General features: G+C 34.9%; 1 protein-coding gene across 1 annotated transcript in view; it reads left to right on the forward strand.

Annotated features, from left to right (window-relative positions):
- Nucleotides 1-12,353, forward strand: part of LOC131853121 (intraflagellar transport protein 122 homolog) — a 31,638-nt gene extending 19,285 nt beyond the window's left edge. The window contains exons 12-23 of the mRNA XM_059203936.1: nucleotides 1,127-1,280; nucleotides 2,158-2,316; nucleotides 3,447-3,607; nucleotides 4,268-4,396; nucleotides 5,430-5,575; nucleotides 6,243-6,396; nucleotides 6,612-6,800; nucleotides 7,419-7,527; nucleotides 8,337-8,505; nucleotides 9,157-9,338; nucleotides 10,230-10,385; nucleotides 11,940-12,353. Coding sequence (XP_059059919.1) covers nucleotides 1,127-1,280; nucleotides 2,158-2,316; nucleotides 3,447-3,607; nucleotides 4,268-4,396; nucleotides 5,430-5,575; nucleotides 6,243-6,396; nucleotides 6,612-6,800; nucleotides 7,419-7,527; nucleotides 8,337-8,505; nucleotides 9,157-9,338; nucleotides 10,230-10,385; nucleotides 11,940-12,113 — 1,882 coding nt within the window. The 3' untranslated portion in view covers nucleotides 12,114-12,353. The remainder of the gene's footprint in view (nucleotides 1-1,126; nucleotides 1,281-2,157; nucleotides 2,317-3,446; nucleotides 3,608-4,267; nucleotides 4,397-5,429; nucleotides 5,576-6,242; nucleotides 6,397-6,611; nucleotides 6,801-7,418; nucleotides 7,528-8,336; nucleotides 8,506-9,156; nucleotides 9,339-10,229; nucleotides 10,386-11,939) is intronic.
- Nucleotides 12,354-12,727: the final 374 nt, after the last annotated feature.

Below are 12,727 nucleotides of genomic sequence, written 5' to 3' on the forward strand. Positions count from 1 at the left end.
TGAAAAACCTCATGCTGTAGTCTTGTGAGAAAACCTCGGCATGTAGTTCATTCCACAACCTAAGTGTACGCGGGAGGAAGCTCCTCTGATGATTATGAAAAGAATGTAGTTTTCAGCGATAGATGGCGTGATTATATATATAATACACTAACTTTATCCGCGATTACGTCCGCATTGATTTTAACTTTATTTTTCTATAACAGAAGTAGCTTAAGCTACTCTTTATTACATCAGCTACCTTCCAAAAAAAGTTCCGTCAAAATCCATCCAGCCATTTCAGAGATTAGCCAAAACAAACGGTCAGACAGATAAAATTGTATAAAATGTTATTTTGGTGTATGTACCGTATTTACATTCATATGCCTTTAGTAAAAAAAACGGTTATTTCAATATTACAACACAATAATATTACGACAATTTCAATAATACGACACCCCAATTTTATTTATATGTATTGATGACAATTTTTATTTTAACTAGATTTATTTTACTTCACAAACTTATTTCCACTCATGCACTACCTACTTCATGTTTTAGTACATACTCTCTTTGAACGTTAACTGAGAGAGATTGCATTAGCGATAAGATTGCCTTTTGTACTTAGTTTTATTTTTCTTAATGTCCTTTCTATATTAGTGCAATAAAGTATTATAAATAAATAAAACTATTCTTTAGTTAAACACCACTATTTGATGATAATAGTGGTGTTTAACTAAAGAATGTTACATAGTATAAAATAAACTGCCGCTGTCTGTCCCTATGTATGCTTAAATCTTTAAAACTAAGCAGCGGTTTTTTTAATAGATTGAGTCTAGAGGAACGTTTATATATATATATACTAGCTTCGCCCGCGACTTCGCCCGCGTAAAATGACAATACTTCCATAGAACCTTTCACATTCCCTTTCAACCCCTTGCAACCCTTTTTTCACATTAAAAAGTAGCCTATGTCCTTTGTCAGGGTTCTAAACCCTATCTGTGTACCAAATTTAATTTAAATCTGTTCAGCGGTTTAGGCGTGAAAGTGAGACAGACAAACAGAGTAACTTTCGCATTTATAATATTAGTGTGTGCGAAGCCGGGACGACTAGCTAGTATTAATAATATGTAAAATTTTTAAATTACAGTGAAGCATATGCGGTGGCCTGCCTCGGTGTGACTGCGTTGGATTGGGAACGACTCGGAATGGCAGCGTTAGAAGAACTTAGTTTCGAAGTTGCGAGGAAAGCTTTCCAGCGGAGCGAGAATATCATCTTCCTGTCTCTTATTGATCATTTACAGGTTTATTTTGTAGTATTCTTGTTTTTTAAAGCGATGATAATGGTGTAATCGTTGCACTAATAGTATATGCTGGCATGGCGCCAGTGGAGGAGCGCATAATAAAGCACAATACCCGTTGATTGTGTATTTTTTTATGCTATGATGGTGGCAAATAAGAAAGGATGGATGGATTGTGCGAAAGATGATATAAAAAAAAAAGAAGAGTATGCTCAGATATGACGAATGATAGAGAGCAGTGGAAGAGAATGACATACTGCAAGGTAATGATGATGATGGTGGCAAAAAAGCATACGGCCCATCTGTTGGTAAATGGTTACCGTAATCTATGGAAGCCTTTAGAAAGTTAATATATATTGTAACTGGCTAATCACAAATGTATTTCATATTCTAAATTTGTATTGAAATTCTGTAGTTCCTTTTATTGTACATTTTTGTTTGTTACTTGGTTTATTCTGATATGTCAATACTATCTGGATATATATTTTCTCCGTATACCAAACCTTTTTTCTTTTTACCTGTACAAATATAATAAAACATACAACAATATACCTTTACCTCTTGAAAAACTTCATTAGTCTCGCAAGAAAACCTTGACGGGTAGTGCTTTCCACAATCTAAGTGTACTCGGTAGGACACTCCTCTGAAACCGCACTGTCCGAGACCACTTATCATCGACAATTCTCATAGCACGAGAGTCAAATAGATAGATGTATAATGTGAAAGTGGAATAATAAAGGTTTCAAACAACCAGATATCCAGTTCTTATATTATTTCAGAGAAAACTTGAGTTTTATACAATAATGTGTATACAAAATTATACAAAGCTATAAAGCCAATGAAATATGTGTATTTTTATATATATATTAATTTCATTCAGGAGCGGTTCGAAGCAGGCGAAAAGCGAGGAATAATTACTGGCGAAGTGCTTGCTTACCGTGGTCGGTATAATGATGCGGCGCGAGCATTCCATACGGCGGGCCGTGACGACCGTGCCCTAAATTTATACGTCGACTTAAGAATGTTCAATAAAGCGCAGGTGCGTGCAGACTCGATTTATTTACCTACCGTTTCCATTGCAAATATATTATTATCTTACAATTATTATAAATCTGAAAGTTTGCGAGTATGGATGAATGGATTTGTTACTCTTTCACGCAAAAACTACTGAATTGATTTCAATGAAACTACAATAATATATAGGCTATAAATTTCACGCAGGTGAATTCGCAGGCACATCTAGTATCTTTATAATTTTGCCTAAAATGTTCTAGTAGTAGGTTTTAGTGAATAAAATTTCTTATCATATTAATTTAGGTCTGCTCTCATAAGAGTATGACGAGTGGTGATTAATTTTAATAGTATTATATACATAATTTTGTATTCTGACCACTTGACTGACTGATATTCTGTGGCTGACAGATAATGGTGACAATTCATTGACACTAACATTAATATGTAATATTAGAAAAGCATGATGAGAAGCAAATGATTCCTTTCTTCTTATGAATAAAACTCGTTTATTTTCAAGATGTCTTTTATTGATGTCAATATATGTATAAGATATAGTAAATTGAGTGACATACGGTTGTCCGTAATCTAAGTCCCAGTATCAGATGAGGGTACTAATAAAAATTTAAATTGATATATAAAAAAAATAGACTTGGCTTAGTACAGTGAATTGAGGAGGCCATTTGTTTTAGGGGATTTTAAGGGTTGATAATGGAATGGTGCACGGTTCTGCGTTAAAGGTACATTAGTGTAGGATGCCGAGATAAGTATGAGGTCAGGTCAGTTAGCCCATCGTAGCAAATTCATCAAGAATTTAACATTATATTTTCCGGGATGATCCGCGTGTAGATTAACCTGATGTGGCACATTTCTAGGGTTATTAATCCACATTACCAACAATCATCTTCCCCCGTAGATTTAGGGTGGTCACTTTGTCTTTTTATGTAAACAACAAACAAACACGGCAACGGCCTATCTGATGGTAAATGGTTACTGTAGCCTATAGACACCTGACACACTAGAAGTGCCACGAGACCGGCGAAATATTTGGTCCTAGGGTTGTCACTCTATGTAAGTGAATATAACTGAGCCACGAAATCTGTAGAACGATGTTACATGTTTTGTATTAATAAGACGAATTGAATTATAATTATAAAGGAGTACGTGGGCGAAGGGGAGGGTATAGCAGCACTAGCGAGGCAAAGGGCGGAGTGGGCTCGACACGTGAATGAACCCCGTGCAGCTGCAGAGATGTACCTCGCGGCCGGGGACGTGCCCAGAGCGGCGCAACTCATGGCGGAGGGCGGCCGCAAGGACATGTGAGTGTAGTAACAACCCGTATGTAATCCTAGCCTCGTACATTGTCGTCCTTGTGTAAGATCCACTTATTATGATGACGATTTAGGCTTTGAAGCCGGCTACCGGAAGGGAAACTTCACGTAGCGTCCGTGACTTGTGATACGGGTGTAGGTTTAAAATGCCCTTTTGAGAGTGTTAATGCATTCTGCATTAACACTCTCCTTCACTACTAGCAGATTCCTCCCAGACCCAACTAAATCCGGGATAAACCTGTCTCTAATACAATTCGCTTTAGTATCCAAAGTACAACCGGCCCGTTCTGTGCTCGTCGATTGAATGCCGTGGCTTATAAAGACTCTCCCCTCTCACACAGATATGCGTGAGGGTTATACGCAACTAGTTTAACGATACTAAGTAATAATAAGACTACCTTCTTTTAATATTTTTAAAATATCGGATTTTTCTACAATATCGATGTCGACTCTAACACTTGGCTTTATACTGTGACCGTCACAATAACACCCTGTATACAATCTTATATATCATATTCCTTGTCTTTATCTCATTATTTATCGATGAAGTTTAGCCTATATATAAACCTATACTCATACAGCAAAATATCACAAGAACATCCTGTATATATAGTCCTAAATATCATCATGATTTTCATGTCTTTATAGGTTGATAGAGTTGGCCCGCAAGTTGGACAAAGGTTCGAGTGAATCGTTACGTTGCGTGGCGGAAGCGTTAGTAACTGCCGGCGAGCCGGCCACTGCCGCTGACGTTTATCAGCGCCTCGGAGACTATAGGTAAATATATAATCATCATCTGCTTCTTCCTAAACCCATTTATTTGGGGTCGACTTAATATTTGCTATTCCATTCATCCCTATACGCAGTCATCTCGTTATTTGCTCCCTCTATGTACGTAAATATATACTATATATCGTTAGCCTGGAAACCTTAAAGACCATAAAATATTTAATAATTAAAGAAAAAATTTCATCGTTCTAGTTTTAAAAATGAATTTCCATACAAACTTGCATACCCCTATTTTATTTTTCCCCTTAATGTTTATAATCTTTACTAACTTTGAATTTTATATTTATTTATATTTAATCAACAGTCTAAAAATAAGTTTCAACTAACACTCGAATGTTGAGGTAGATGTGTAGTGTGACAAGAATGGATAAGATAAAGAATGAATACATTAGAGGAAGTATGAAAGTGGCACCGGTGTTAGAGAGGTTGAAGAGTAATCGTCTATCATGGTATGGACATGTAACGCGTAGGAATGAGGATAATATTTTAAGGAAGGTGTTACATATTAATGTGGATGGTTATAAGGGCAGAGGAAGGCCGAAAAAGAGATGGATGGACTGTGTGAAAGATGATATGGTAAGAAAGGAAGTAAATAACGCGATGACTCCGAACAGGAATGAATGGAAGATAAAAACATTTACGCCGACCCCAAATAAATGGGATAAGGAAGAAGCAGATGATGATGAGACTCATCTCTTATCTCTCCTTTCAACCAACCCCTTACAATCTTTTTTCTCATTAAAAAGTAGCTTATGTCTTTTCTAAGGGTTTAGAGTCTAGACTCGCTCTACAATTCATAGCACTGACTATGATCTGATCGCACTAAGAATGACTTTGTAGCTGTTTCTATGTTGATTATGTCATGCCTCTTACTTGTTATTTATATAAAATAACATTTATTCAAGCAACTCACAAGTTTCTTGTTCATTCTTCTTGTGATGAGTTTGCACTCCGAATTAGTGGTAGGCAAAATAATATTATTTCTATTTCTGAACTAAACATGTTTTGACCTACTTTGCAGAAAAGTAGCTCAGCTGGCGGTATCGGCGGGTGAGTGGTCCAGAGCGTTTACATTGGCACGAGAACACGCTGAGTGCAAACGCGAAGTCTACCTACCATATGCACATCGTATGGCACAGGAGAATAAATTCGTGGACGCACAGAAAGGTAAACTTATATCTTCATTTATCTTAAACAATAATAGAGAGATGGAGATCATCCTTTTAACAAAATTGCAAATGCACTCAATTCACCCAAATTTGAATTTAAAAAGTATATATATACTAGCTGTCCCGGCAAACGTTGTTGTGCCATATAAATTAATAACGCTATAAAAAATAGGGGTTGATGATAGAAGGGTGAAAATTTAGGATTGTATGTATTTTTGTATGTTGTATCATAAAAAAATAGAAACTAAAAATTTTGTCTAAAAAAAAAAAAATTTGGGGTGGACTACCCCTAAGGGGGATGAAAAATAGATGTTGGCCGATTCTCAGACCTACTCAATACGCTCACAAAATTTCATAAGAATCGGTCAAGCCATTTCGGAGGAGTATGGGAACGAAAACTGTGACACGAGAATTTTATATATAAGATATACATATAGTATATACTGCAAACATGTACAAGTTCATTTGAAATGAAATGAAATCAAAACCTCGGAACGGTGAGGTCGCTCCGTGAAGCCTGTGAAGACACCAGGAGACTTCTGCGCTTTTGGGAGGAGTTTGGATACTTTAGTAGTTACTCCACAGATAGAACGGCCCAGATGAGAGGCTGATTGCGGAAAATGCAGTCCAACGATACAATACAATACAATTCAATATTCTTTCAGCATATCACATGGCGGGGGAGACAAGTACAGCGATGCGAGTGTTTACAATACTGGTGGGCAACGCTGTCGCTGAAGAGAGGTTCAGCGATGCTGGATATTTGCACCATCTACTAGCAATGCAATGCTTAGACACTGCGACTAATTCAATTAACAAGTTAGTTTTTACACATCTTTATATTATTATCTCACCCCAGTAAATCACACTTTTGAACATTCAAGTTCAAATTTACCGTCATAAGTATGTAGGTACTGTTGCGTTAGATAAAGACAAAGTTATCTTTCAAGCAATGTATCATGCCAGATTGATCATAATAACTTAATTGTCTTCAATCAAATTTCATAATTGTGTTCCATTAATAAATTTTATAGGGAAAGGGAAAACAGCCTGCGGCAGTATTCGTACAACGAACGCCTGGCCCGCATATACAACGCATACGATTCAGTACATCGATGTATCCATGAACCGTTCTCGCTCATTCAGCCCGACTCGTTGTTGAATGCAGCGAGGTATGTACTAGCGTTGTTGGATGGTGAACCACCGCCAGGGATATCTAAATTGTATCCTTTTTTTTCATTAAGTAGCTGAGCCGGCGAACTATAAAGAATTTTTCTATATATAAGTATAATAAAAGTAGCCTAAGTTACTCTTTCTTCTTCTCCTTTATTTTAAATGGCCGCCACCAATTCTGATCGGTGATTTTGCCAGTGTCATGGTTTGAGAGACACACTTTATTACTTTACTTACCTCCAAAAAAAGTTCCGTCAAAATCGGTCCAGTCATTTCATAGATTTGTTCCGGCACAAACAGACAGGCAAAAATTGTAGAAAATGTTATTTTGGTGTATATACCGTATTTATATTCATATACATGTAGTAAAAAACAGTTATTTCAATATTACAAGCAGACATTCCAATTTTATTTATATGTATAGATTATTTCATATGTATGTTAGTCATTAAGGTATTTATATGGGCCATGTAGCCTGAATTAAATAAGTAAATAAAATAAATTCAAATAGAAAGTGGCTTCAAACAAATGATATTTTGATTATAGATAAGTATATAATAGTATTTGTTGAAAAAATTATGCAAATAATGAATCTGTACTATATGATTGTTTAAATAATTTTTAAGATATGTTTTAAAAATAAAAAAAACCTTAATTTTCAAATTCAGCTGCTTGTATCTCTGCTTAGCAAGGCAAGCAAAGGCGCTAAATGCTAATGCTTTAGCTCGACAAATGCTAGACAAGATATTAGGTCTTCTAGTACCACAAAAATTCCAGGTAAGATGCATATTATAACATTAATAATTTGTTTTTCTGCTTCAGATTATATATATAGCGTATGTTTCTCGCAAAATGTTTCTAGACTATATTGCAAAGATATAGAGAAATACATATTGGGTTATTAGTATCTATCTTTTCAAATGAAATCAGAAATAATTTTTCATGTAGGACATTTTAGCCGCTTATGAACGTAAAGTTTTTTGTATTGTAACTTTTGTAACGCTACCGCCCAGTTTAGTGAACAGATTTAACTGAGGAGAACTGGCAAGTAACTCAATAGTTTTTTTTTAAATGCCAAGTATTTGAATTATTTACTTAGGTAGGTGTTTATGTCTAACATTAAATGAAAATACAGTGCAGGAACAACAATTGCCATGCACACTCGTCATTCAAGTATTCGTTTAGTTTTTCGGTTTACTGCTGTTGGCCACAGCTGGTCTTTACAGTTTCAGTGGACGATAGGGGGCACGTGAACAGGGCACTTCAAACCAAAGTACGGACTTATGAAGCGGCTGAAGACCAACTCTTGCCCGATAAGTAAGCCTTTAGTCTCTGCCTGATAGATATGACGGTAGGCTGAGGGGCCGTTAGGGGTTTGAACCTCGTCTCAGGTGGTCGCAATTTCGATCCCCATGTGATCTACCGAATGGGGGGGGGGGGGGGGGGGGGGCTGGTAACATTTAGTGCGTAAAAGCTTTGTTTAGTAAATATGATTTAACTTTTTCCTTATTGTCAGGTATTCCATATATATCGAAAGCCCTGTATTAATTGTCCAGGGTTATTTATTTGTTTATTGTGGTGGTTAGGAGAGTGTGGAGCTGTTGATGGTGAAGACTCGAGCGGCTGGCGGGAGCGAGGGTCGTGATGAGGAGGTGTCCCCGCTATGCTGGCGCTGCCGTCGCCACGTTCCACCGCTAAGCGCCGCACGCTGCCCTCACTGCGCACACGCACTCGCACATTCCCTGGCCACACATGGTCAGTTATTTCAACATTTTTAAGCGTTCGTGTAATTTCGAAACAACTAATACTATAAGTATGATTTAGTTTATTCAACGGCACCATAAATAAAATAGGTTATTTATTATAAGTATTTAATTTTGAACAAATTTATTCTTTACATCGTATGTTTTCAACGAATACTTTTAAGAGATATCTTAATTGTAATAAACGCTAAGATAGATATCTTTTAAACCTTAAAAAGTACTGACATTTCAGTGGAATTACAATTTATTTTTATTATATTTATTTATATATTTACATATTACATAAATGTATGTAAAACAGAAAATATGTGTAATTAACTGAAGAAACTATGTCATTCACAGAAATATAAAACTGTATTACGAATATCGACGCCTTCCACCGAGTTTATATAATCCCAAAACATACTTGCTATGACGTTACCCACGTTACCTTAATCTAATAAAATTTACAATAAATTTTAATTTATCAAAAACGAAAAAAAAATTACCTTTTTGCACAAAAAGAACAAAACTAAATTTCTTATAAAAACTACTTTCAAACACTTGTTACAGACACATTTAAATGAATCTTATACATTAATTTATTCAGGAATTGATATGATATATATTCTATTAATTTTTTGTTTTGTTTTTTTTTTCGTAGAAGTTTTACCTTTAGTACAGTTCATGCCCTCGGAAGGGATATCAGAGGCTGAAGCGCTAGAGTTAATCGAACGGACTCCACTGCCCGATACGAATGGCAAGGAAGACACGGGCGGAGCGGAGGTGCTCCGAATAGACCACGTTGATGACTCCAGCGACCCGTTCCTGGATAAAGTCGATGAGGTAGAAAAATATTCTTTATAAACGCAAATAGAATTATTACTAACATAACATTTTTAAATCAACATCTAATATATAAACTTCTCGTGTCACAGGTTTCGTGTTTATATTCTTCCGAAACGATTTTGATAGGTTTATAACTACTTGTTATACCCCTAAGCGTTAAGGGTGGTTCACCAGAAAAGAAAATTTTCTTTTTGTCAACAATTTTTTATTTTTATTTTTTTATTATGAGGTTTTAAAATACATACAACCATACATTTTCACCCTTCTACCAACAACCTTTATTTTTTTTATAGCTATTTTAATTTGTATGGAAAAACAATGTTTGCTTGATTAGCTAGTATTTGTATAATTTTATCAACTTATGATGTAAAACTTCATGTTATTGTACACTTACTTGTTGTAAGTAGGCATAAATTGTAATGTATCTAATTACATAAAAATTAAAACATATATTTACATATTTTTTTTAATCTCAGAAAAAGAAACTGTCGAAAAGAGTTTCAACTAATAATGAAGTGCAAACGCACTGCACATTTATCAAAATTGTCAAATTAATTACTGTAGAACTATATTACTCGTTAAATGTATCTATCTATAATTTATTAAGTACGTAGTTTACTATTTATGTATGATACCTGTATGTATGAATAGAATAGAATAGAAAATCCTTTAGTCATTTACTTAAGTACTTTTGAATTGTTATAGTTATTATTTTTTTTAACTACTGCTCATTCGGAAATCTAAGAGAAAGAAACTCGAGTGTTGCTCTTTTAAATAATCAATGTAATTTGACATTTATAAGTCGAAAGGTGCGTGTGTGTGTACTCATCAAACCACCACACCAAAAAGCAATACATCAAAAAATTTACTGGAGTATTTAATTATTAGGATGATGAAAGCGGCGTGGTGTGGTGCAGCCGGCAGGCGCTGCTGCAGTTGAGCCCGGCCAGCGTGGTTATAGTGAAGAGGCCCCTGATGCCTACTCTCTACTACAGGAATATGCTGCCGGAGCTGCTTGCCATAGCCTGTCCACACTGCCAACACGTATGTTCTTTTACTGTTTCTTACCGTTAACAGCTACCGCTAAAACAGATTTCAGTGACTACAACGCCATCTAGTATCTGAGCATAAGCGTAAACAACCAACCAGACAGCGTAGGACGCTGTCACACTCTGGCTCTTATCTGTAAGGTATCTAAAAAGAAATTATATAGGTACTAACTACAATACTCAATATTTGTAAAAAGCCCATACTCGACAGTAGATATACTAAAAAAAAGTCATAATATCTCTATTCATGTAGGTCAATTACAGACTCTTACGATATGTCAAATCTACCGTCAGTACAGAATGATTTCGAGATGGGAAGAACTGAGTTCGTATATATTTCAAATAAATGTTATAACAGTAAGATCGCGGGTATAGTTTGCTCGTTACATAATATTTTAGACTGCTACCCCACCCTGAGCACATGGCTGGCTACGATCATGTATCCTAGTGAGATAAGGACCACAATATATTTTATTTAATTAATATATTTTCTACCTATAAGTAAACATACAAATAGGAAAGATTAAATACAATTATAATATGATACAAAATGTATGTTGTAGAAGTTTGATGTAATCATATTTAATTTTAATTACCAAATATAAGTTTTGATTTAGCGATGTCGGTTCTTTTAATGGAACAATATTGTGTGCACAGTCCATTTCGGTTTAAAGTCATAATTGACTTGTCTGTGCGTGTATTCGTATCGAAATACTTTTTTACCCATTGTATTTATGAGAATGGATATAAATATATATTTGTCAAGGTGTTTTTCATTGACTCTTGATCTCAGAAAGGACTTAACTGATTTGAAGGCATGTTTTACTGTTGTATCAAGCTTCTCGTAATATTTAATCTTCAATTCATTGCAATCGGTTCACAAACAAAAAAGTTATAGCTTATTTTTTTTTACGAATACCTGCATATGAATTTGCAAACAAAATTAACATTAGTGTTTAATTAGTGTATCATGTAAGATTTCTTTTTCATAGATCTTTTTCTATTTCTGGTTTGTTTCTATTTTTGTGTTACACTTATTTTATGTTGTATAGTTAGTCCTGTTATTTTGTAATTATTTCGCCAATATTTCTCAAATGAATAAGGATCATTTCATTAAAATCAGTTTAATATATTATTATCATAGTTTCTTGCAAGTTGATAACACTTTAAGAACCAAATTAGTAGTTTCATACAACGGCATCTGTCCATTAGTGTTGAAGTATTTCTATGAATTGTACTACATTGTACTACATACAACATAAGTTCAGCTAAGTTAAACTAGATGCCGCTGTTTGATATATCCAGCGTTATTTATTATATAGTAGATGTATATGCGGTTTCATCCGCGTTAAATTTAAATAAAAAAATATAGTCTATATTGATGTAAAGTTTCATCAAAATCCGTTCAGTAGTTTTAGCGTGAAAGAGTAACAAATATCTATACTTATAAACTTTCGCGGATATAATATTATTAAGATTACATTGCTGTTGTGTTCGTTATTAATATGTTGTGATGTGTAGTATTAATTGATAAGATTTTTTGTTATAGCTCTTTTACGCGGAAGATTATGAGATACATCTGGTAACAAAAGGCCATTGCCCATTCTGCCGGCACCCGCCCGACGAGAGCCGTACGGAAGACGGAACTGGGGACGAATCGCTGTTAAACGGTTCAACATCTACGCCCACTAGTCCCAGCAATGGGCATGCGTCTTGGCGCTAAAGATGCCCACTGTATAGATCGTTCTCTGTATGTCTTACTAGCTGCGTACCCGCAGTTTCAATCGCGTAAAATTATAGCCTATTTGTTATTCTGATGTAGAACCTATAACTGTAACGTTTCATGAAAATCCATTGCGTGAAACAGTAACTAACATTCATCCATAAAGTTTGTGAGTATCAAAAACTTTTTAGCTTTTATAATAATAATAAGATAAAACGTCAGCTCTGATCGTACATGGATATCTGGTCCCAAATTAAAAAGAGCTTGTATTTTGGGTACTAGACAATTTATATATAGTCTTATATACATATATATATATATATAACACTGATCAATGCAAACAGATATACTCAATTAAAATAATTGTAGTATCCGAGGAATGAACCGCGACTATACTTTGTGCGCTGTAACATGGTGCAGGTGACAGTTACTAATTTTACATTTAACAATTGCTACATGTAAGTTAATACAGTTATTAATGATTTAATATATTACGAATGTGGTACAGCTGAAATACTAAGTCATAATTTGTAAATCGCGACAACTTTGAAGAGCGAAACGAAATTTTAATGATAATATGATGTATAACAGAAAGTGATGCCATGTGCTAAATT

The sequence above is a fragment of the Achroia grisella genome, unplaced genomic scaffold (assembly GCF_030625045.1).
Source record: "Achroia grisella isolate CSIRO2021 unplaced genomic scaffold, CSIRO_AGI_Agris_v1 utg874, whole genome shotgun sequence".
NCBI classification, from domain to species: Eukaryota; Metazoa; Arthropoda; class Insecta; order Lepidoptera; family Pyralidae; genus Achroia; species Achroia grisella.